The sequence below is a fragment of the Pristis pectinata genome, chromosome 3, assembly GCF_009764475.1.
Source record: "Pristis pectinata isolate sPriPec2 chromosome 3, sPriPec2.1.pri, whole genome shotgun sequence".
NCBI classification, from domain to species: domain Eukaryota; kingdom Metazoa; phylum Chordata; class Chondrichthyes; order Rhinopristiformes; family Pristidae; genus Pristis; species Pristis pectinata.
Window position 1 is genome coordinate 95,549,764 of NC_067407.1, and position 27,051 is coordinate 95,576,814.

At 39.9% G+C, this 27,051-nt stretch overlaps 1 protein-coding gene across 1 annotated transcript in view; it reads right to left on the reverse strand.

Moving 5' to 3' along the window:
* Positions 1-27,051, reverse strand: part of snx9b (sorting nexin 9b) — a 71,691-nt gene that overhangs the window by 23,703 nt on the left and 20,937 nt on the right. Inside the window, exons 4-12 of the mRNA XM_052012985.1 lie at positions 26,528-26,689; positions 21,560-21,749; positions 19,426-19,573; positions 18,883-18,967; positions 14,416-14,541; positions 10,181-10,298; positions 7,718-7,848; positions 4,135-4,238; positions 3,797-3,900 (exon numbers count right to left, since the gene is read on the reverse strand). Coding sequence (XP_051868945.1) covers positions 3,797-3,900; positions 4,135-4,238; positions 7,718-7,848; positions 10,181-10,298; positions 14,416-14,541; positions 18,883-18,967; positions 19,426-19,573; positions 21,560-21,749; positions 26,528-26,689 — 1,168 coding nt within the window. The remainder of the gene's footprint in view (positions 1-3,796; positions 3,901-4,134; positions 4,239-7,717; positions 7,849-10,180; positions 10,299-14,415; positions 14,542-18,882; positions 18,968-19,425; positions 19,574-21,559; positions 21,750-26,527; positions 26,690-27,051) is intronic.

The following is a 27,051-nucleotide window of genomic DNA, read 5'->3' on the forward strand; positions in this document are numbered from 1 at the left end:
GTTGGGCTGAGAAGTGTCAGATGCAGTTCAACCCAGATAAGTGTGAAGTAGTTCATTTTGGTAGGTCAAATAGATTGGCGGAATATAGTCTTAATGGTAGGACTCTTGGCAGTGTGGAGGATCAGAGGGATCTTGGGGTCAGAGTCCACAGGACGCTCAAAGTGGCAGCGCAGGTTGACTCTGTGGTTAAGGCGGCATATGGTGTATTGTCCTTCATCAATCGGGGAATTGAATTTAGGAGCTGTGAGGTATTGTTGCAGCTATATAGGTCCCTGGTCAGACTCCACTTGGAGTATTGTGCTCAGTTCTGGACACCTCACTACAGGAAAGATGTGGAAGCCATAGAGAGGGTGCAGAGGAGATTTACAAGGATGCTGCCCGGAATGCGGAGCATGTCTTATGAAAGCAGGTTGAGGGAACTTGGCCTTTTCTCCTTGGAGAGACGGAGGATGAGGGGGGACCTGATTGAGGTCTATAAGATGATGAGAGGTATTGATAGGGTAGATAGTCAAAGGCTTTTCCCCAGGGCTGAATTGGTGGCCACAAGAGGACATAGGTTTAAGGTACTGGGGAGTAGATATAGAGGAGATGTCAGGGGTAAGTTTTTTTTAACTCAGAGAGTGGTGAGTGCGTGAAATGGGCTGCCAGAAATGGTGGTGGAGGCTGATACGATAGGGTCTTTCAAGAGACTGTTAGATAGGTATATGGAGCTGAGTAAAATAGAGGGCAATGGGTAAGCCTAGTAATTTCTAGGGTAGGGACATGTTCGGCACAGCTTTGTGGGCCGAAGGGCCTGAATCGTGCTGTAATTGTTCTATGTTCTAAAATAGGCCAAGGTCAGCATGATTTCCTTAAGGGGAGATCTTGTCTGACAAATCTGTTGAAATTCTTTGAGGAAGTAACAGGCAGGATAGACAAAGGAGACTCTGGATTTTCAGAAGGCCTTTGACAAGGTGCTACACAAGGCTGATAAACAAGATACAAGCCCATGGTATTACAGGAAAGGTACGAGGATAGAAGATTGGCTGACTGGAAGGAGGCAAAGAGTGGGAATAAAGGGGGCCTTTTCTGGTTAGCTGCCAGTGACTAGTGCTGTTCAGCAGGGGTTGGTGTTGGGTCGGCTACTTTTCATGTTGTACAGTATGTTAATAATTTGGATGACGGAATTGATGGCTCTGTGGCCAAGTTTGTGGATGATCCAAAGATAGGTGGAGGGGCAGGTAGCGTTGAGGAAGCAGGGAGTCTGCAGAAGGAATTGGACAGGTTGGGAGAATAAGCAAAGAAGTGGCAGATGAAGATTTAGTAGGCTGAGCAGTGACAAGCTATGAAAAGTCAAGGTAAGGTGGAATTTAACACAGACAATTGTGAAGTGATACATTTTGCTAAGTTAAACCAGGGCAGGACATACATAGTGAATGGCAGGGCCCTGGGAAGCATTATTGAACAGAGAGACCTTGGGGTACAAGTACATAGCTCCTTGAAAATGAAAATACAGGTAGACAGGGTGGTTAAGGTGGCATTTGGTATACTTGCCTTCATTGGCTGAGGTATCGAGTGAAAGAGTTGGTGTTATGCCACTATTGTACAAAACATTGGTTAGACCATACTTAAGAGTATCGAGTGCCGTTCTGGTTGCAAGATCATTAAGTTGCCAGAGACGAGGTGATGAGGAACTGTAGGTCTGCAGCAGGAACAAAGTTCCTATCAGTACGAGCAGGGTGGTGCTAAAAGGTCATCTGGGATCTTCAATGGCTCTAAAACTGGAGCCAATAAAATCATAGACTCTATAAAAGACCATACAAGGGCATTGATTCAGTGGCCTTTGACTGAGGCATGTTGAAGAAGTACATTGGAAGACAGAAACGAAAGCCAACTGAATACATCACCTGTGCCTGAGAGACTCCAGAGATCAAGGACTATGAGCTACTCTTCAAGTACAGCCTGTTGCAAAGTACAGAATTTTGCACTGAATAAATGCTCAACAGTTTACATAAAATACTGGTTGCTGTTTGCTTTGTCTTGTCAGAGCATTGTTGCAAATTTTGTATAACAATTGCATCATGCAAACATTGAGCAACGACTATCTCTGACAACAGAATCAAGCCACCTACCCTTGATATTCCAAAGCTGATACCTAAACATCTATAACTGTGAGGGGGAGATGGTGGGACACCACTGATCACAAATTTAATTGAACCAGCCACAAGAGGTCAAAGCCCGTATCTGTGCAAAGCAAATCACCTCTTGATGCTCCACTGCCTTTCAACCATCTGCAAGGCACACATCAGTGATGGACTAGTCTCTCTTGGCCTGATTGAGTGCCAACCCAACAGCAGTCAAGCAACTCAACACCATTTAGAACAAATCCACATTCTTAACTGGAACCCCATCCATCACCATCGTACCATAGCTGAAGTGTATGCCATCTACAAAGTACTCACCAGTTCCTCATCTGGGCTATCTGATCAAACTTCCCAAACCAACAAAGGCAAAGGCAGCAGGTATATGGAAACACCACCACTTTCATGTTCCCCTTCAAGTCAAGTATCATCCTGACACGGAAATCTATCACTATTCCTTCTTTTTGTTGGGTCTAAGCCCTATAAGTCCCTAACTAACAGCACTGTGGGAGCAATGAAGGATGGAGAATAAATAAATTTTAAGGAGTTACAGGAGCAGAGGCATGGGAACTTAGAATAAATCTTTGAAAGTGGGAAAATACATTGTGGGGCACTTGGTTAAAAGAAAAGCATATAGGACCCTTAGCTTTATAAATAGAGACATTAAGGTGAGAAAGCAAGGAAGTTGTTGTCAAAGTTTATAAATTACTCATTAGGCTCTGGCACACTACTGTGTTTAGAATCAGACTAGAAATCATACCAGGAATGAGCGACTTCAATTATGTGTAGAGTTGAGAAAAGTTGGAGTTGTCCTCTCTCAAATGCCAAATGAGGTACACACCTAACACTGAACCTGGGATGACAGACTTGACCTGGCATTGTACCGGGGGTTAGAGATGAGGGACTCATGTATAAGAAACCCAGGGACCACATCAGGCCAGGTCAATCTTCTGGGCCCTGAATTCAGATCCTTGTCCATGTACAACTCTGGATCCAAATTCACAGTTGGGCACAGCACTGTCACTACATAACACTAGGGTACAGTATTGGTAGGCACCACACACTTTAAAACCAGTACAGTTCTATGGGTATAGATCTGTTGCTCTAAAACATTGGGGTACAGTACTGGTGGATAAAGACCTGTCATGGCAGACTGTTTTACAGTAGTGATAGGCACAGGGCACAGTGGAGCAGTGATAACTATCTCAGCATGTCTTCAAACATGACAATAAAGAAATAGAAAATCAGAATCTGTTTATATAATTAAAATAAAAATTCCTTATCTGCGGCTCTCCAAAGTGGGTTGGATTGTGAAACTGACCCTTCCTGCAAAAACATTTGTATCCCTGAATTAACTGGATAGCTCTTCCACACCCTTATGGGGTCAGTGACCTGCTCCTTTGTTGTATGGATGTACATATTCTAAAATAGGGCAGGGCATTTTACCATAAAAACCTTGCAATAACAACCAATAAAAGATGATCAGTATAAAACAAATCAAAAAGAGCAGATGCTGGAAATCTGGAATAAAAATATATTTGGCCGGTCTGATAGAAATGATGAAACGTTATTGGCCTGAAACAGATTTCTTTCTGCACAGATGCTGCCTGAAGTGCTGAGTATTTCCAGGATTTTCTCTTTTTAGTTCAGGTGATAAAGCAGCTTTTCAAACTTACCCCCTGTACACCTCTTCCAATGCTCCTGTCCCACATTGAGAAGATCCTTGACTCCATCATCCATAGCCTTCGTGAATTTACTAAATAATTCAACCTTTTGTTCCCTGCAGGATAAAAGGTACGTCAATTGACTTGATCCTTTACAAGGATCAATTGAAGTTCTGTGAATGCAAGGCCAAGCATATGAAATAAAGCTTAAACCCAAAACCAAAATGATATAGAGCAAAGGATTAGCCAAATTTATACTTGAAACATAAAATGATTCTGACATTTCTTAAAATTACTCATTTTTCAGCTTAGCAGTGCTGAGCCTGCAGGTTTGTAAAATTAATGCATACGCATCCAATAGGCCAATGTCCTCGGCTGGTGGCTCCACTGTTGAAAAGATCATGACACCAACAACATCATCCTTTTCGGTTTTTCGCTTGCCTAATTTCCATTCCTTCAGTGAATAAGGGAGAAAAGAAACATTAAATGTCGAAAAATCTAAAATCCTTCCAATCTATTCCGCTTTCTGTATTGAACAGCGGCCCATTCACAACAAAGGACAATTTGGCATTCTTCCCGCTAATGTTTGGTTGCAACTGCTATAATGTGAACAAGTGGTACAACAATTGTAGCTTGTACTGAAGGAGCTAAATATAGGTTTCATTAAAAGCTGCCAGCTAGAATGAATGTAGCAGCTTTTCAGATATATCTACAATTGCTGAAAAAGCTTAAAGTACAAATATGGAACAATGCCATTTGATCTAGGACTACTATTTTTCTTCCAAATTTCAGTTTAAACCAGAAGCTCAAAAGGAGCACTGTTATTGTGGTGGAAGTGCACTCTAAGGAATACTTCAATTGTTACTGAGAGGAGGTCCATTTTCAGATCCTCTCATGTTCAGGAAAATACCAAAATGAACTAATGACTTGTTTTTTTTACATTTATTTCATCAAACTCTGAGAGACTAATTTAACACTAGAAAAAACAAAACTGTATTCAAAATAATTAAGTTGTTTCAATGCATCGAAATCCAAGCAATAATTATAATCTAATTAACACTCATTACTGCACTCCAGTGGGGCCAACTTTCTTAAAAGAACAACTCTAAATCTTGTCATTCTGGTTAAATACATCATAAACAGTATCAGTCCAGATTTTAAAAGGGAAGGCCTGGCTTTACCAACTAGAATGAATTCTTTGAGGAAGAAACTGAATGAATAGACAACTATTATGTGGTAGGTTCAGATAAAAATATCACTCAGAATTGCAGAGCATCTATCATAAGGATAAGCCCCTGAATGATGTATTTATAATCTCTGAGAAACTGCGTCAAGGTTGGTTAAGTACCATTCTATCTATATGAAAACCATTCATGCAAAAAGATGGTTAAATAACACCAAAATATAACATCTGATTGAAAGTTGGGCTGGTCATAGGTCAAACAAGAGCAAATGAATCACAATCTCACAGCACTGTGAAGGCAAATTCATGTCAGTTTTGGATTTGAAATTACAAGACACAAAGGAGTACAAGACAGGAACATGTCCTTCAGCCCATGACACTGTGCCAAACTAATTAAACTATTAATTAAAAGCCTACTAAACTGATCCCATCTGTCTACACGTCCATATTCCTCCATTCTCCACATATTCATGTTCCCATCCAAGAGCCTCTTAAATGCCTCTATCATATTTGGCTCCACTACCACCCCGGCAGAGCATTCCAAGCATCCACCACTCTGTGTTAAAACAAACATGCTCTACACATCTCCTTTAAACTTACCTCCTCTCACCATAAATGCATGTCCTTGAGTATTAGACATTTCAACCCTGGTAAAAAGATATCGTCTACTCTATTTACGCCCCTCATAATCTTATAAACTTCTATCAGGTCTCCTGAACTTCTGCTGCTCCAGAGAAAACAAACCAAGTTTGTCCAACCTCTCCTCATAGCACATGCCCTCTAATCCAAGCAACACCCTAGTAAATCTCTTCTGCACTCTCTCCATAGCCTGAGATGTGCAAAAAGAAAGGGAGAGTGGGATTAATTTGAACAAGATAATTAGGCAAGAACTAGGGAGAGTTTCATTGAGGGCAGCTGTTTTTGGGCAATCTGCTAAATACCCATTACACCTTTCCAACTTGCTTACATCCTTCATGAACCATGGTGCCCACAATTTGACATAATACCTCAGTGAAGGCCAAACCAATAATTTCAAAAAAGTTAGCATTACTCCTTTGCTTTGCTACCCATTGCAGATAGCACAAAAGGTACAAGTGGGACTGCTGCTCAGGTTACAGAACGTGGGTAGTGAAGGTGGGATTTGTCACCAAGAATTTCCCATCACAAGCATTATCCTTTATTCTACCAAAGGCACACATCTGAACAAGATCAGACACAACAGATGACATTCAGAGTTTCACTGCCTGTCAGTTTTCACTAACTAGGCCCACTTACTAAGAATAGCCATTTCTGAGAGATAGCGGATGTCGAACCATACCCGAGCAAAGGTTCTGTGATATGTTCTGGTAGGATTATAACTGAAAACATACAAACAACTGTCTTAAAATATCTCAACAGTATCAACATTACACTGAATCTATTTAACTAAAATAAAACATTTTTGCACCGTTTACTCTCATATTGACAATCAAAACAGCAATGTCATTAAAACTAGTAGATTGAATTCAGCTGTATTTACAGTATTTTCTCTACAGCTCTAAAAAATGGAGATGGCTCCTAATATTCTATTTCTACACAACTGTTAAAAGAAAACAGTATGTTATGGCTGAAAGGTAACTCATACTATTTATTCTTACAATTCTAACTCATACTATTTATACTAGGTTTATTCTTTCTCCACTGCTTAGGTACATTTTCTGTCTTTGCCAATGAGATATCTTCTTTAGTTGGTGGCCTGAATGCAGCAGAGTGAAAATAGAGACTACACTGCTGTTTTATTTTACAATCTGCAATTTTAATTTGAAGGCCATTGATGAATAAAACCCTACTGAACTAGCAAACATTTGATGCCATAATAAGAGAAAAATGTGGAGAATTTGAATTGAAATTCAATGGAACAGTATGTGGAAAAAATCACGCAAGATGACACAGTAAACTGAATTACTTTTTCAGACTTCAATCTACAGTGTTTACACAAATAAGCTTTCCAAAACAGCTCCCGTTGTTTCAAAATAGTACCTTCTACATTTTAGTGCAGTAGTGGTATCACAACGAATATGAGAAATATGCCATATTTCTCATCCACCAGATTATCAGAGATCTCATTATCTAACTTTCAACACAAATTTAATTTTAAAACCAAAACTGTAGGAAAACTGAAAAATAAACCAGTTAATGAACCACAGTTGAGCAAATTGTTCTGATCAAGTTGCAAGGTTAAATATGTTAATTAGTTAATTCACAATTGCTGGAGTTTCATCAGGACCTCTTCATCAGGACCTGAAGCGTCGACTGTTTAGTTCTCTCCACAGATGCTGCCTGACCTGCTGAGTTCTTCCACCACTTTTTGTGTGTGTGTTGCTCCAGATTCCAGCATCTGCAGAATCTCGTGTCTCAACTTTGAACAATATGCTGTTTCTAATTCTCAATCTCAGGGTAGAAATCAAGGCTCAATAATGTGGGAATGAAGTCCAACACCCTTCCAAAAAACCCTTCCAAATTAGTTTTTCACCTTATCCCTCCAAAAGTGAGCATGGAAGCAGGGTATTGGCTGCAACCATCTAGTTCCACATCACAGCTATTAAAAAAATTAAAAAACAAACATGATTTTTGAATTATTAGAGCTACAATATACCAAGGAGGAAATATCGATTATGTTGGAATATTCCTTTAATCAACAACTTCAAAAAAAATTCCTTTAATAATATACCACCTTCTCATTGGTAAGTGTTTAGCTGCCACATTCTTACCTTTTCATCTCGGTAAGTGATGAAGAGCTGGAAGACCTCACTGTTTGAAACAATGGGATGGTGACACATTCTATTCATCCAACCCTGCAATCTCTCCATTCGCATCTTGATGAATTCCTCTTCAAACCGCCCTTACCACATAAAATCAGGTAAATAAGTCTCAAGAAAGTCTATTTCACAGCCCAAATGCTCAGGAAATAAAAGGTGAGGCAAACAATTGAAATTTTCCCCTTCAGATTTCTTTGTATTACTGCTGGTATAACAATGCTACTTTGGTGTATTCTTATTTCAGCAGAAATTGCTCAAATTTTTTGACTCAATCCAAACTCTAAAAAACTTACATTTGTACTCCATTAAACCACAAAACTCTGCCTTTGTTTCTTCAGAGAAGTAAATCTGTTAATCTTACTTTTCACAGGGTCAACAGGAGGAGTAAAGTTTTTAACATATTCTTTCACATCACAATTATTCTTCATGCTGGGCATGAAGGGTGCTGAATCTCTGGAATTCCCCACCAAGGAGGGTTGAGGAGATTACATCATTGGAGGTATTTAAAAAGGTAAATCATTTTTTGAAAGATTGTAGAATCCAGGGCAATAGAGAACTGACAAGGAAGAGGATTTGAGGCCTGGAGTAGATCAGCCATATTGAATGGCGTGACAGGCCTGAGGAGTCAGGTAGCTTCCTTCTCCCTCTATTTTCCTGTGTTCTCAGATTGTGAAAGCCACTAGTTTTACAATCTTAGATTTAAATGCAATATGAACTTATTAAATAACTTGCTTGTGATAAATCACAATTGAAATTTTTATTATCAAATTTTGAAATGTTAAAGAATTGATAATCACAATTGAATACGAGGGTGTTGCCAGGACTAGAGGGCCTGAGTTATAGGGAGAAGTTGTCCAGGCTAAGTCTTTATTCCTTGGAATGTAAGAGAATGAGGAGTGACCTTGTAGGAAGGTTTACAATTATGAGGGGGCATAGATGAGGTGGATGGTAACAGTCTTTTCCCCAGGGTAGGAGAGTCCAAAACTAGGGAGCATAGATTTAGGGTGAGAGGGGCAAGATTTAAAAGGGACCCGAGGAGCAACTTTTTCATGCAGAAGGTGGTGAGTATATGAAACAAGCTGCCAGAGGAAGTGGTTGAGGCAGGTACAAAAGCATCATTTAAGAAGCACTTGGATAGGTACATGGAAGGGCGGGCTTAGAGGGATGTGGGCTGAACACAGGAAACTGAGACTAGGTGGGTGGGCACTGTGGACGGCATGGACTCGCTGGGCCAAAGGGCCTGTGTCCATGCTGTATTGCTTTATGACTCCAAATACTTAAAAAAATAATAGTGGGAACAAATGGAAGAGGATCTTGTTTCTGAGGACAATAAGGTCACTATTGTGTTAGCAGTGTTAATGAAACTCATGACTGGAGAAAGCGTGCAGCTGTTTAATATATCTAAACAAGAAATTATTGAGTTGCTGCTGCAAAAAGCTAAATTTTCATAGCATTTATACCCTGGCTATATACGCCAACAACAATAAACTTGGTTGCATCATGGCCTGGTACAGCCATTCCAATGCACAGGAACACAAGAGACTGTAGAGAGGAGTGGACACAGTACAGTCCATCATGGGCACAGCCTTCCCCACCACTGAAACCATCTGCAGGAGGTGCTGCCTCAAGAAGGCAGCATCTATAATCAAGCATCCCACCATCCAGACCTTGCCCTTTTCTCGCTGCTACCAGTGAAGTCCCAAACCACCAGTTCAGGAACAGCTACTTTCCTACAACCATCAGGTTCTTGAGCCAACTGCACAACCCTCATCCCACCTCAGCAACAGAACAGTACAGACCACCTTTTGCACTACAATGGACTCATTTCTGATTGTGTTTTTTGCACTAATATCTTATTTTGCAGAGTCTTTTTCTTCATTGTCTTGTATAATTTACATACAATTTATGTTCAGCATCAGATTTATTATCACTGACATATCTGAACCTATGTGCCTGTAATACTAGTGCAAGCATGTTTTTCCATTGTACCTGTACCTTGCATATGACAATAAACCCAACTTGAAATTGTGCAATTATACTCAAAATACCAAGTGCTGCATTTTCTTTGCATTTCAGGTAAATTTCCATGTATTTTATCTCACTTTAATAGGGAACTATATGGAATCCATTTCTGTGATGACAACCATATTGGTGCTAACTGGAAGGCAGCGAAATTATCAGCATCGCCCCTATTTATGAAAACAGTTACCATCTTCATTGTAGGTACTTAACACATGCTGCAAAAAGATGCTCTTCTACCACACAAAGCATGCTGAGTATTTGCATAACAGTAAAACAATGCCAAATAACTCTGCTTTGACTGACAAACCAAGTAAAGGGGTGAATGGATTCATTCAAAAATTACTGCAAAACAACTAACCATCATTATGTATGTGACAAAATGTTTCCAATTACCTGTAACTTGCTTGTCTGGAAGCGAAGGAATGGGAATAGCAGAACCAAACTTGATCAGTAGACGTTCATATAACCAGTCAAAATGTTTATATCTGTGGTTGACTGATCGGTTAGTGTTCTGTACATGAGAGGCACATAATCAGCAAAGTTCAACCAACGATTCTAAATGCATTACAAAAAAATCTACCAAATTAAGCAAGTCAAATATTTCACTGGTATGAATTCTAATGCATATTTAGCCATAAAATCAAAAATAATTCAGGAACATAACAGAAATCTATAATATTTATAGATACCAACTCCCCCTCTTGCCAGCATGTGCAGATGTCCCATTGAGAGCTTGTGTGCTAAAAGATCCAAGTTCAGACAACCCTTTGTGGGGAAGTCCCCAGAAACCTCAAATGTCTCTGGTTACTGATGAAGTTCTTAAATAACCGTTGGCCCCAAGCCAGATCCATACAATTTCCAGAAATGCACTCAATGAAAGGCTTCCTCGTTTGATGAAGAACTTGGCTTCCATTTGGTTGTTCCTAATTATGCACTCCTCAGAATATTTAGATTAGAGGGGATGTCATCAAGTAGGTTTAACGTGTATTGACTTTGGGTTGTGCAATGAGCCTCACAGCTCCAATGACACAGGTTCAATCATGACCTCTGGTGCTGTTTGCATGGACTTTGCATGTTCCCTCTATGACCATGTCGGGGTGGTAGAATCGGGGGGGGGGGGGGGGAGCTTATGGGAATGAAGGGAGAATAAAGGGATACATGTAAATGGGTCTTTGATGATTGGTGTGAACTCGGTGGGCCGAAGTTCTTGCATACTATACAACTCTACGGGTGATTGTCTCACCATCTCCTGCAAGTTATGTCTGGGTAGTGTGCCTTTCAGGGCAACTCATTATCAGAGATAATAAGCTATCCTTGGCGATGTACGAGGAAGTTCCCCTGCCTAAAGAATCCTTGCCACCATGAAAAAGACCCGTTTATTTGTATTTTCTGTCTGTCAATCAATTTTAATATACTGGCCAGTATTAACCTCCAATCACATCTTTAATTTTACATAACAAAGTCCTTCTGAAAATCCAAATACACCACATCCACTGACCTTCCCTCATCTATTCTACCAGTTACATCTTCAGCCTCTAATAATAATGCACGTGTTTTTTTAACCACTTGGTCTGCCACTTTCAATAAGCTATGCATATACACCCTGCTCATTCTTCTGAACAAAATTTAATACTTTCCATTTCTTAGCACTAAATTTGATGTCCCTTTGAAGTCTTTTACTATTCACCTCACTTCATTGTGCTTCCATGTGTGTCATCTGAAGAAGCAAATGGACCACAGATTTTCTTCCTCTCAGAGCAGTAGGAAAAAAAACTTAGGACATTCCAATTGTTTTGTTGTTACTGTTACTGAAATTATTTTTTCCAAATTTATTTAACTAATTCAAATTCCCCAACTGCTCTGCCATTCAAGTATTATGCTTGATCTGATCCTGGCACAACCTCACTGTCCTGACTTCCCTATAACCCTCGACTCCTTTAGTATCCAAGACTATGTTTACCTCAGCCTTGAATTTACTCAATGATGCAGCCTCCATAGCTCTCTGGGGGTAGAGAACTCCCAAGTTTCATGACACTGAGAAGAAATCCCTCCTTGTTTTTGTCTTAAATGGGCAACCTCTTATTCTGAAACTATGCCCACCAGTTCTAGATTCCACCACCACCATCCTCCTAATAACAACCCTGTCAAGTCATCTCAGAATCTTTTGTTTTATCAAGATCACCACTCGTGTTCTTTTAAAAATCCACAGGAAAATTCCCACAGCTTGTTATCCTCAGAGACGAGATTCAAAGCGGCATTCTACTAGAGATCCTGATCTTATTATATGAATAACAAGTAATTTTGGAACCCAACCCAAGTTTGCCTCCTCCTAACCCAATAACACAAAGATTAAAAGCAGCTAACTAGCTGAGGCTAAAGGTTAAATCTAACCCTTTACCATTGAAGTACCACTGGACTGCGGAATTATCAATAGTAAACATAGAACAGAAATAGATCTTGCAAATTTATGCATCATCTTTAGTGAATCTATATTTTTTTTGTAATAGATGTGTATTGGTATTTTCAAATTTACTGCAAAGGGAAAGTCTATATTTTTGATTTCTAATGAATCATAGCTTTATTTATCAGTCTTTTTGAAAAATGTCAACAATTTCCTAGAAAGACACAGTAATATTTCATGGCAGCACAACTCCTCAAGCACTCAGATAAGTCAGGCATTCTGCTAAGAGATGCAACAGGAAATCCCCTAATAGCTGTTGATGAAAGAAAAAGCAAACCAGTTTGCTATTTGTTTGCAGAATGCCCTTGGATTAGTTGCATAGTAGTTTAATATGTAACTGCACATTACATTTATGGTGCTGCTTGCAATGACAAATATCCACAAGTTCTCTCTAAGAAAACACAAGATACCTTGAAAAGAAACTGGAACATAGATTTAAACAGAATATTTTCATTTATAGTTTTATAATTTTATGCAATTTTACGATAGTCCTACAAGTTCTTGACCTCCAAACTATCATAAAGCTCTTTGCTGAACTGTAGGATGGCAAGGTGATATTTGTTCAAATCGAATATACTGGAAGGAATCTCAAAGACTGCCCACTTAGGAAATAAATGTCACTTGCCTCATGGAAGTATTCTATGAATTTCTTTTTAAGTATAAGTGAATGGAGGAGATTGAAAGGTTGCACTGCACTGCTACCTGAATGACCATATACTCAGTAAACTGCTCTCCACTTGCTGGATACATCTTCAAATGGAATTGTTGGTTTGGTGCACCCTAATAATTGTAATAACTTGCAGATACTGACCAGAAAACAAAATATGAAGGTCAGAAATATCTTCATTGAATGCAACTTTTCAAATATTTAGAAAGCTGCTTTGAACAAATCCACACTATGCGTGTTTTTCTTGGTTTGCATGAACTTCTTGGGTTTTCAGAAGTAATAAAGGGTGCTGCTAATTAATGCAAAAAGAGGCCAAATTGTCATTTGTTTAAATACATTAAATTTAGCAGGAGATAGCTCTTAGCCCTTCAGGTTCAGCAAATTTCAAAGGTGGTGGTAAATTTCACATTTTGGACAAATCACAAAAGACATTTCTCCAGATGGCAGAGGACAATGAAGCTATATTGATGACAACTATATCAGTTGCTGTAACTGGCAGCTAAGTGTACACAATGTATCACCATGTAGTTAGTGATTTTGTTTTAAAGTGTAATTGGGGGAGCTCTGCTGTTTATTGTGGAGGGTTGGACTATCAAACATATGGAGTTAAGATTACATCATCACTGTTATTGTGTATATCTGATGGCTTGAAAATTCAGTACATTTCCCATATGAAAGTCTAGATTTTCAGTTATCTTGACAGGCCCTCTTCTGCTAATGCTTGGGGACTTGTATTTTATGAATACTTTTCAGTAAATTTCTTCCAAACAAGAAAGCAATCAGATGTGTTTTTAATCAGAATGCTGCTTCCTTGAAACATTTTATTCTAATACAGGCCATATCTGGATTGGATAAGCCTTATCAGGTGTGTGGGTTAACAATGCTGTGAGAAGTAGCCTTGTCAATTCTTTCCATAAGTTGTGGAAAGCAGAATTACTACCAGGCAGGAGAAAGCAATTGGTGAAATAATCCATCTTTCTGCCGTGATGGAGCTAGTTCAGTTCACAACCATCTGGGACATGCCCTCTTCTCGTTATTACCATCGGGGAGGAGATACAGGACCCTGAAGACCCACATTCAACGAATTAGAAACAGCTTCTTCCCCTCCACCATCAGATTTCTGAACGTTCCATGAACCCTTGAACACCACTTCATTATTCCCTTCTTTGCACTATTTTAGAATTTTAGTAATTTTATGTCTTTGCACCGTACTGCTGCCGCAAAATAACAAATTCCACAACATGCAAGTCAATGATAATAAACCTGATTCTGAAATAATCATGAAAACTCCAAGTTAACATTCAGTTAAGGATCAAGTAACAAAATAAATGGTACAAACATCTTCAACTCCGATCAGGTCATCGACTTAAAAGTTTCAACTGTTTCTTGGTCCACAGATGCTGCCAGAGCTCTGAGATATTTACACAATTTTGTTTTTATCATCAATTCACATATTTGTCAGTACTAACCTCTTGTAAATAATTAGTTTTGAAAACTTACATTGGGGGTTACTTGATACTCAATGTAACTCTTCAATCCGTACAGCTTAGATCCCTTTTTTGGATCAGCAACTACACAGCTCAGCGAGGATGTAGGATATTCCCAAACAGGACCAACTTCACCTTTCTGGAGGAAGAAAACATAACACAGTTGTCAAATGTGGATGTAGGCAAAAGAGATCTGGACTAAGACAACAAGATGAATTTTAATACCACCCACCCATTCAAAATAAAACGTCACTTGAAATCATATGAGATGCTAACTCTTATCCCAAGTTACAAATATGACCCTAGATAATGCACCTTAAGACAAGAGGGAGGCAACCAATCTACTTTCCAGGATTTCTTTTAAGTTCATTTCTGGCTGCCAGCGTTTCTGTGGCATAGGGAAACCCAATTGCTTCATGCAGGTGAGGGCAGTCCTGCAAGGGAAGTGCCTTTAGGCTGCTGCTTATAGATCAGGACAAGCAGAAATATTTCACTCCTGCCTTCTCAAATTCACCTTCTTCACCCACATGCATCAAGCAGCAATTTGCACGTTCCTATTCTGTGAAATGACTCCGAGAGCTCCACAACCAATTGAGATCCAGGGCTTCCATCAGGCTGCCTTTGGGTGGGGATGGCATCAGAGAAAGACATTGTAATTAAAACTCTACAGCACATGGAGAAACAGGATTTTCCTGTTCCTCTGAAACGTAATGCTGCATCTGCAAGATGACACTTTTATACATTTTTTCCTGTATTGCCTTAAAGTGCTTTGACTATTTTTACTCATTATATCTCTGGAGTCTGGCCCGAGTGACATTTCTTCTCTCACTGTGCCATGATCAGCTTGCACCTTCAACAACTTGAGAAAGCAAAATATTTTGAGTTGAAAATGCAGTCCAACTAATAGCAGACCACAGCAAAATCTGGCCCAACATGAATGGCACTGGGGATTTGTTTTCAAGACTCTTGCCCCTTTCACATTCTTAATAAAGTTAAAGTTAACCAAATTAAAATAAAATGCAATATCTATTTTCAATCCTCAATCTTCAGAATCTTTTAGAATAACTAATTATAGGAACAGCTTTAACATTAGGAAAAAAAACACATCTTGTATCTTACAGGGGATAAGTTATTTGAAGAACCTAATGAGAAATAATATTGGCATGTTAAGACAAAACGTTCCACTGAAGAACAAGTCAGCAGTGTAAAAAGGGTCCTGTATAATTTCAGTAATTTGTATTTACTTCCTTATTTACAAAACTGATTGACTTATCAAGATGTCCTGCAACTTCTCAAATTTGAAAATAGGCATTTTAAGAGTCTTCCTGAACTCTGCCGGTGTCCTGGATCATTCCTATATACATTATGAAAAGCAATGGTCACAATAGTGACCACTTGGGGATCCCAGTTCATTCTAGCCTTCAGTAAAAACATCCATTTACCCATGTACTGAGCCTCCAGTACCTTCGCCAATAGTTCATAGCCCTTTTATCTACTATCTAAATTAGTTATGTTATTTGTAGGGAAATGCGGCTCTCTGGCAGGATGATGGGCACTGAGGAGAGAGGAGATTCAAGATGTCTAGGTGGATGAAAATGAATATTATTTTTAATGAGGAGCAGACAAGGAAGGTTCAGAGGGGTGATGGTAATGACAGGCAGATTTGAAATGCATTTATGTAGATATCTGACAAACAACCTTGATGAGCTGCAGACACAGGGGATTATAACAAGATGGTAAAAACAAATTAATGACCAGTTGTACTACAGCAACATCAGAATGAAAAGGTTCAAAAATATAACGTTTGGTTAGAATGGAGGAACAGAAGGTTTGCCATTATGCTGCAGACAACATGATGCAAGCCACCAGGTCTGTGCAAGAAGTGGAGTAAATTTGAAAGCAAATTTCAGAAGCATGAAAAAAGAGAACTTCAGTATACTGATAATGCACACCCACAAAATAACAGTACAAATGACAAAGATGGGCAAAAATGTGTACATGAGAACTTTACTCTTCAGCACGTTTTCAACCCAAAAAGGAAGACAGTAGTGTTAGATTTCGATCTGGGAAATGAAAATTATGGAGAAGTATTTTTGAAAAAGTGAAAATGTAATCATAAAGTTTAGAGTGATTATGAAAAAAAAACTTGCCTAAATAACAATATACAGTTCAATTTTGTTGTCCTCGGAGAATAAAAGGAAGGACATTATAGTTAATAAATCACTGGTTTGGCCTTGGGTAGAGAATTGTGGCATTTTTAGGGATCATACCTTGGAAAGAATCCCTAGGCTTTAGATAGGATATAGAGAGGGTTTACTAGGATGGAAGTAGGAGTTAGGAACTAAACAAGTGCAAACTTGAAAGTGAAGTTTTAATAAAGATATTTCCCTAAGATCAGTAACCAAGGTTACTAGCAAAAAGGCATTGGATATATACTGATCTGTGGGCCAAGAATAGGACACTAATGGAATAACTGGACAACTAACTCTTCCAAGGACACAGACATGCTGAGATGATTAGTACCTTGTTTTGTTACATGAACTTATGAAGGTGCAAAGTTAGTTAAGAAAGAAACACATGAAATAGTTGATGACAATAAAATACTTGTGTGGTCTTTAAATAATGACCAGAGTGGCTTACTCAGACAACATTAAAAAAACAAAAGACCTGTAATCTGATAAATGCCACAACTGCAGTGCATAAAAAGGCAACTGATGAAGTATCTTGTAAACACATTGCAAACCCACCTCCCCAGAATAGCTTAATATACTTGAACAGTTCTGAGAAGTGAAGGCCTGTGCATGAATTATTTTGATGTGAGATGGCCATTTTTCATCGCATGCCGGAAGCCAAATAATCTCAATGGAGCAAGGTTTTCATCTGACATGAAGATTCATAACAACTGGAGATAAGGCTCTGCTGCACAAACTTGGCACACACCCGTGTGTGGACATACACAGACACACTGACCACACAATCTTCATCACACCTTTCTCCTCAGCTCTACTCCCTCACACTCCTCCCCATCACCATGCTCCCTTCCCTCAGTTGTGTCTCTATCCCCTACCCCTCACTATCTATCTCAGTCATCCTCCTTCTCAGTTCCCACTCACCTCCTTCCTTTAGTCCTTCCTTGATTCTCTCATGCCCAACCCCACTGTCCAGTTGCTGGCTGACCACCATCTCCAAGAGTGAAGCTACAAACTGACTGCTGCCACATCCCGATTCAAACAGCAATTAAGGAAAAGGGAAGACATTTCAGAAGCACCGCTGTAGAATGTGTCATTATCAGAACAAATTCAAACTCATCTTTAATCAATCCTTCTCTTTTGTATCCACCATTAACAAATGTTCCTCACCCATTTATCAACAAATGCAATTATTCTCACTCATTACTCTTCTTTACCTCCTTGTAGAACACGGAGTACCAGAGAGAGGCAGAGAACTAATCATCCAATCAACATTTGCAGTGGTGGTGGCCCAAGACATAAATGAGGCAGGGAGAATTCTCTCTTCCAGCCACAATGCAAAGAACATTTGCTCATTTGGAATTAATATCAAAAGTGGAGAAAAAAATGATCTTAATCGTTCTCTGCTTGAAAGAGATATCTTATTGTCTCTAAGACTTAACAGTACCTTAAGATGTGCCATAGAAGGACAGTGACGGCAAATCCTCCACTGAGGTTATTCAGTCTGAGAATGTACCATCATACAAGTTATGCTCCTGCTCAAATACTTCCACTTCGATGTATATAGTAAGACAGACATTTGTGTTTCCACATGGTGACTCATAAACCACAAAAGCAGGTGACTGAAACAGGATCAGCAAGTAAAAGTAGCACTGGAGGACACAAGCTCCAGTAAGTGGCAGCACCCATTCTGCCGCCAGTATACTCTCACCTGACATATTTCAGAAAGCATTAATTGATTTAATTAAAAAATTGCTGATAAGCTTGCTCTTAACTAGTGGTTATCATATTTATATTCCAAACCCACTTCTCCTGAGGGTAGTTTCTGATTACCACCAGAGAAGGTCTGATTAAATTTGGACATCGATGGTTTGTATCATTTTCCAACCTGTGAAGATTTTTGTTTGTCCTCTCCCTCTTACCTACTCAAAGGTTAAAATTCCTCCCTAATTCCCCCGTTTAGCTTCTTTTTTTGGATTACTTTCCTACCCACATGCAGGACATAGTGATGCAGACTTTCTATAGGCATTTGTAAAACATAACTACAAAGGTAACAACTTCTTTTTCTAAGATATTACAATGCCTTGGTGACAACAGACAAGAAAGATGGTTGAAGAACTTTCATCGCTTCACAGCTTCTTCGATTCCTGCCTAGACACCAGGAAGTCAAGCATTTGTTTGCCTTTGTTCAAACTCAACATACAGAAAATTTGCTGCAATTACAGTAACTACACCCTTAACAAGCTACTTTAAGGAATAATCTTCCCTATCCAATTGCTGTTATAACTTACATAAATTGTGATCTTCTCATCAGTTTTTAATGGTTGCTTTGAAAGTAGATAGACTTCAGGCCCATGTTTGGAAAATGTTGGAAATCTACAAAAAAAAAAGAATCTGGATTATGCAGCTACAATTTCCCCATTTAATCACACTTAAAACATGGACTTTTATATATTATTGTTTTTTTTAAATGAAACACAGTCAGAATTTACAAGATAAAGCACCAATGAGACCAAATATCCCATTCTAGTTTATTAGAAGTCTTAAAAAGCATCACCAACACAAAATTGAAATATCCGAAGAAAAGCAGGGCCTTCTCTCGGCCTCCCGGCCAAATGTTTCTCCTTCAGTCAAACACTGTCTTGTTATTCAGAACACCATCACTCGCACTCACAGCCAAGCCTATCAACCAAGGCCAAAGGTTTAAAGAGCTTTTTTAGTTAACTTATTTTGCCATATTTTACTTGGGTAACTATTCATCTCATGAGAAAGTGTCTCTCTCATTGACTTAGTGACAATAACACTAACATGCATCTGCTACTGATTTCCATTACCTATTGAGTGACATCTTCACTGAAGCATTACGAGGACCTCCACGCGCCAAAGCCGTCTCCGGCGACTCAGTTTCGGTCCGTGGAAGAATATTTGGAGATACCTTGGCCTCATCCCAGTCATCATCCCACTCATCATCATCTGCAACACCTACAGAATAGAAAGACAAACTTGAGTTAAGCAATTATGCATCCAGGGGCTCTCCACAAATGCAATCTCCATCTTCCAACAACTTTTACTGCTCTGCATCACCTCTGCTCATCTCAAGTCAAGAAAAAGGCCAATTAGTCTACCTTCATCAGGAAGCAGCTCCTTGGTCCCGAAACCTTCAAGTTCGTAAAAAAATTGAATTTAGCCCCAGCTACAATGCTTCCTGAAAGTCACCAAAACCTTCACCATTAACAGAAAACACTCAAAACCTGAAACTGCAGCAACAACTGTTGTTAGAAATAAACTACCAAATAACCTGCAAACTAGCTGAGATTCTTCATGCCAGTACATTTAGCTCTGTCAGTTGAAGAGAGTATACTTGAGACATGCAACTCCAAAATGGCAGCAATAGGACTGAAGAGGTATTGCATGCTGACTGAATTATGAGTAGCATTTGATACTTAAGGCAGTTTGGAAGACAAAGAAAATTGCTACACAACACAAATTTATCCAACAGTCAAAATTGACACTCAAGGATGGACTAGGAATGGTAGCTTAACTACAATCCAGCACACCCCTTTGCCCCACCTTGGTATCCAACAAAATTGGGACTTTCGCCAACTGCATTTCCATCTATCAAGAGCAATCACTGCACTGAAAATACTACTCAAATGAAAGCTTCAGATTGCAAGAAGTGGGTTATTAAATGATGAAAAGTAGTATGTATATTCCAGAGTATTTCACCAGCACTTTGGTAATAACAGTGAAGACCTTTTTTTTGTGTAAATATGAACACATGATATACTAAAAACCTAAAAAGTTATTTGAAATAACAAGGTATTCAGAGTCACAAATTTAACATTTTTCATGATTCCACAGGACACAAATCGTTTGCCACCCTGATCTTTGGAGGGATATATCAATTATGTATAAAGGGGCATTATTAAGATTTTTGTAGATAGTTTAATACTTTCTGTATGGTAGTAGTGAGACAGACTTCCAAGGAAAATATCAATCGTTAATCAGGCAAGCAGAAAGGTTGGAAATGGAATTCAATCAGCAGAAGTATGAAGCCATATATTTGGAAATGGCGAAACAAGAGAAGGAAATGCACAACGGTAAAGTGTTGAGAACTGTAAAGGAAGAGCAAGGACCTTGGGGTACAAAGCCACAGATTGTTGAATGTGGTAGAGCAGGTAGGTTAGGTGGTTAAGATCTACAGGACATTTTACATTATTGTCACCACACTGCAAGAAGGATATAATGTCACTGGAGAAGGCAAGAAAGATTTCAGGCATGATGCTAGGACGTGAAAATTGTAACTGCAAGGAAAGATTGCTTAGGCTGGTATTGTTTGTAACAAATGCTGAGAGGAAATTTAAATATGATATATAAAATTATGAAGTGTCCTTTAGCAGCAAGATTAATAAGAATGATGCATAGATTAAAGTAAATGAAGGATAATAGGGGAAATGTGAAGAAACCTTTTGATCTGGAAGGCAGGGCAGGGGCTGGGATGGAAGTGAGGACAGTGAGGGAACAGAATCGAGACACTCTTGAAAATTACTTGTATGTCCAAATGACAAGCTGTAACATAAAAGGTTACAGACAAATAGGCAGAACGTGGGAATAGATGAATAAACTGGACAGCTCTTTTCCTGCAGGTAGACACTATGAATAAAATAGTCATGCCATAAATTGCTATGATTAACAGAAAATAATAGCTTCACAAGAGTATCTGCCTTCACCATTTGAAGGAGACATTTAAAAACAACATACATTTCGCCCTTTATTCATATATTTATTTTCACTTGTTTCCACCTCAGAACATCGCCACACCAGCTTTATCGATCATTACTTGTGGATAAGATTCATAAGCCACTGAAGCTATCCTCAGTCTCAAGCATGGAATTTAAATAATATGCACGTGCACACATACAAGTCCTGAGGAATCTCTCAAAAATGAAATGCATGATTGACACTGACCTGGACCTTGGTAAGCCTGTGGATGACCATAGCCAGCTGTACCTCCATTGTCTGCAGTGCTACTTTTCTGTGCATTTGAACTCTCCGTGTTTGTCGGCCACGCATTCCAGGCATTTCCACTGTTATCTGCGCTCCAGTTCCCAGCGGAGCTTGCATTCCAGTTGGACCATGGATCAGCGATGTTCTGTGTCTGTCAAATTAATACAAATCATTTAAAAGTTAATGACCTAAAAGAAAAATGATTTGTCAAGTATCATGCCCTGGATTATGCACTAACACCAAATGTGACCATCAGTGGTTACCATTATTGTGTTACTAATTGGACAGTACATCCTGGTATTGGTACATGTGCTCCAAGAAAATAACAGAAATCAAGCAGCTGCTTTCTGGTTTCCTTGCCTTTCCATGAAGTTCAGTTCACATGTAATTCATGAAGTGACATGCAGTATAAAGTTGCAATATTTATTCCATAAACAAATCAAAGTAGTTAAAACTTCCAGGCTTTATTTATTGAAAAAATAAAATCACATTTTCTATTTTGTTACCTCTCTTCAGCCTATTTTTCTGTCGTCTATATTGATTTCTGTACATAATTTTACATTGGATCAAGAACTTTAACTTGCAATTCCTGGTTTAAATTCTGCATAATTCCATGGAGAATTCTTTGGACTATTTAACTAAATGGACAGACTACTGCTTGCCCTGTTCAAACATGTTTCAGATGTCTTATTCAGAGCAGATACAACATCATTTACCCATGGCAGTAAACTACTGCTCAGAGGTCCATGAGCAATCTGTGGATAAATGCAACTACAATGAACGGCCAGCAACATTCATTTGATGTAAGTAACCAAATCCAGGTGATCACAAGATCTGATGCTTATGGAATGACAGTCACTCATAAAAAGTGCCACCATGCTAGTCACCGTTTGTTCTGTATAACCCCAATACTTACAAAAAAAACTCTAGACAATTATGGCTAAATTAATTGTACAATAAACACTGAATCACAAACAATAAACTTGGGGTCCAATCCAAAACTCCACCAAGAACACCCTCATACTACATAGAACCCCACATGCACAATTAAACAGAAATCAGGAAATTATTGTGCAAGTAACCTAACTTTTGAGAAACTCTTATATAATACTATTGCATTGGGAGACTCAGCACTGAAATACTTTACAGCCCATGTTGCTACACTCGTTTATTATACTTTTGCTAAAATTGCCAGAAAAGGGTTTGGTCCATTGCAATGAAAGTAAATTTTAATGGCTTAATAAGTCTTAATCTCTGGCACTGAAAACTAACCTTTGCAAATGTTCAGTCTAATTGCTTCAGATTTTTATTTGGAGATTTAATAACAAATTTAAATCGTGAATGTAAGTTTGCCTCCACAGATATTGTCTGACCCGCTGAGTTACTCCAGCAGTTTGTTTTTTGCACTGTGTTAATAAATGTCAGGTAAAAACAGGAATTGATGTGTTTACCATGCTACCGCCCTTAATGAACTTCAGGAGGTCATTCAACTACACATAGGAAGAGTAACTACAGTTTGTACAAGATGATTAGCAACATTACAAAATCAATGACCATCTTCAGAAGATAGAAAGTCGGAAAGGAAGCTAACAGATTTAGATTCCTACTTTCTGAAGTCCAAGGATGCCACTGATGTGCATGTATTTTATTCCAAGAAGTTCAACATAGAAACCAGCAAATTGCAAAATTTTAAATTACAGGTTGTGGGGCACGCCAGCCTTTCATGCCCATCCCCAGTTGCTTTACCCCTGGTGAGTCTCCACAATGAAGTCTGTGTGGGAAAGGCACACCCACTTTACAGTTCAGCAGAAAGCTCCAGGATGTTGAACCAGCAACTATGAACTAATGGCAATATACCTCTAACTTGGGTTCGTGTGCAACATGGACATGAGTGGTTTTTCCATGCCCTTCAAGCTGGCAGAGGTCACATGTTGAAGTTTTGTGAGATACAAAGACTGCAGACACAGTGAACTGCTAGTGGAGAGAATATTTTTGCTAGTGGATTGGGTTTCAATCCAGCAGGCTGCTTTTCCTGGAAGGAAAAGAAACAATATTTTGGAAATACTCAGAATATCAGGCAGCACCTACAAAGAGATCATGTGCCTTGAATGAGTTTAATTGTGCATGGAACTGCATTTGTTTCACCACATCAGGAATGTGATGAACTACTTCCACAAGGAAAAGCTGAAAGAGTCAGGTGGTGAGCTACTCATCACAGGATAACCAGTGTCTGATCTATGGTAAACCCCAAAAGATTGATGAGGGAGGCCTTAGCAATGAATGGCAAAGGGAAATCATTGAAGTCTTGTAAACTAACTATTTGGCACTATTCCAAACACCCAGATGCCTCCCTCTGGTCCTGATGCAAGGTTTCGACCCGAAACATTGACAATTCCTTTACCCCTACAAATGCTGCTCTACCCGCTGAGCTCCTCCATCAGATTATGTGTGGCTCCAGGTCCAGCATCTACAGTCTCTACCTTGCACAAGCTGAGCACCAAGTTTCCAGCACTCAAACCAGGCTATCACTTGCCCCACCGAACTCATCTCCTCATACCTCGGTTCCATCCTGTCTCCCCTCGTCCAGACCCTTCCCACCTACATCCAGGACACCTCACATGCCCCCCCACCATTTGGGCAACTTCCGATTCCCCTGCCCCCACCACCTCATCTGCACTATGGATATCCATTCTTGATACATCTCCATCCCCCATCATGAAGGTCTTGAAGCTCTCCGCTTCTTTCTGCAACAAAGATCCAACTAGTTCCCCTCCACCAACACTCTCATCTGCCTAGTTGAACTTGTTCTTATCCTAAACAACTTTTCTTTAGACTCCTCTCACTTACTACAAATCAAAAGGTGCAGCCATGGGCCCCAGTTATGCTTGTCTTTTCGTCAGCTATGTGGAACAGTCCCTGTACCAAACCACCTCCATATCACTCCCTTAATTCTTTCTCTGTTACATATGACTGCATTCGTGCTGCTTCTTGCACCCGTGCAGAACTCAATTTTATCACCTTCGCCACCAACTTCCACCCTGCTCTCAAATTCACGTGGATTATTTCCGACACCTCTCTCCCTTTTCTAGATCCCCATCTCTATCTCAGGAGAGAAACTATCCACTGATATTTACTATAAACCCACCGACTCCCACAGCTACTTAGACAACACCATGTCTCACCTTTCTCTTGTAAGGATGCCATTCATTTCACCTGGTTTCTCTGTCTCTGCAGCGTCAGCTCTCAAGATGAGGTCTTCTGTTCTAGGACATCTGAAATGGCCTCATCGTTCAGGAAGTGTGACTTCCCTTCTGCTGTGGTTGATGGAGTCCGATCTCGGATCTCCTGTTTCTGCTCTCACCCCGCCTCCCCCAAGACAGAACAGAGATAGAGTTCCCCTAGTCCTCACCTTTCACCCTATGAGCCTCTGCATTCAGCATATCATCTTTTTGTCATTTCTGCCAGATGCAACGAGATCCCACCACCAGCCACACCTTCTCCTCCTGATCCCTTTCTGCCTTCCGCAGGGACCACTCCCTCTGAGACTCCCTGGTCTGCTAGGGACCTAAACAGCCCTTCCAGGTGATGCAAAGGTTCACATGCACCTCCTCCAACCTCATCTACTGCATTCGGTGCTCCTGATGTGGCCTCCTCTACATTGGCAAGACCATGCACAGACTGGACAACCATTTCACAAAGCCTCTACACTCAGTCCCCAATCCTGAGCTCCCAGTTGCAGACCATTTCAACTCCCCTTCCCACACTGAACTGTCCCTCCTTGGCCTTCTCTACTGCCAGGACGAAGCCCGACACAAACTGGAGGAGCAACACCTTATATTCCACCTGGGTAGTCTACCCCCAATGGCAGGAATATTGAGTTTTCCAGTTTTAGGTAATCCCTTTTATCCCCCATTTTTCCCCTCCTCCCTCCTGATCCTCCTCTGGCCCTCCCAATTTTTGTCCCCTTTCCCCACACACCCCCAGGTCCCCCTTCAGCCATCTTCATTCCCCTCCCCCCCCAGTTCATAGAACACTACAGCACAGTACAGGCCCTTCAGCCCACAATGTTGTGTCGACATTTTATCCTGCTCTAAGATCTATCTAACCCTTCCCTCCCATGTAGCCCCCTATTTTTCTATCATTCACATGTCTGCCATCCACCCACTTCACACACAGGTCCTTCCGTCCGTTCGCCCCCCCACCCCCCTAAATCTGGCTCACCTGTCGTTCACTTCTCCCATAATGGTTCCCATTCTCACCTCCTTTACTTATCAGTGTCCAGCACTAGAAGAGCTTTGTGTTCCTGCTCATCTCCCTCCAGCAACTGTCACCTAGTTTCACACTCCCCTCACCCCATCTGTTTTGTTTTCCCTTTATCCCCCTCTCTGTCTCTCTCCATCTATCATTCAACACACACAAAAAATGTTGGAGGAATTCAGCAGGTCAGGCAGCATCTATGTGGGAAATAAACAGTTGACGTTTCAAGTCGAAACCCTTCATCCTCCTCTCTTCAACAGGGGTTCTGAGAGACCGTCTCTCACTGCTCCCCTTCCTTGATCTCTGCAGCTCTCCAGCTCTTTGCAAGAGTTCATGGCCTGCATGTTCCTGTTAGGGTGAAAGGAGAGGCTGGCAGATTTCAGAAACCCTGGTTGTCAATTTCTTTTATATATATATTTTCGCTGATGGAGGGTCTCAGCCCGAAACATCGACTGTTTATTTCCCTCCATGGATGCTGCCTGCCCTGCTGAGTTCCTCCAGCACTTTTTGTGTGTTGCTCTAAACCAATTACCAAGTGTCAATTCCAATTTGAGAGCCAAATCTTTACCAAAAGTAAACTCAACATTTACAAAGTCCAGCATGTTAATTCATTAACTTTTTGCAGATTAAACCACAAAGAGCTTTAGCCTTTTGAAGTTAAACATGCAGTACCTGACTGTTATTTTGTGGGGTGAATGAACTTCCGAATCCTGCACCACTACTAAAGCCAGTTTGAGATGTTGAGAAGGGATCAAACGCTGCAAAGTTATTTGCTTGACTTTGTGCTGTTCCACTGGGCCCCAATGAAACACTAGTTCCACTTCCTGAAATCATCTGAAAGTCAAAGTAGAAAGTTTATTGCTCCAGAATCATGGGTTAATAGACACTTCAAACCTACAGTAAAGTTGCTCTAAATGGCCTTCTTTTCTCAATCTCTGTAATAATTTAATTGTTATAACACTTTAGCAAAGCAATCCCTAATAATTAACTTTTGCAAACAAAGTCATGCAAATTCTTACAGCAAGGATAGATTTTTAGTAGGTTTGGAATATTTTGTTTTAATTGAAGAGACTGAGATTTCATTAATTATTCCCTCCAGTTTCCCAGACTCCTCACCGAAGCAGATGGGAGACTACCACCTTTTGCAGAAAAAAAAATCTAGGCTGACACTTCAGTGCAATATTGAGCGAGTGTTG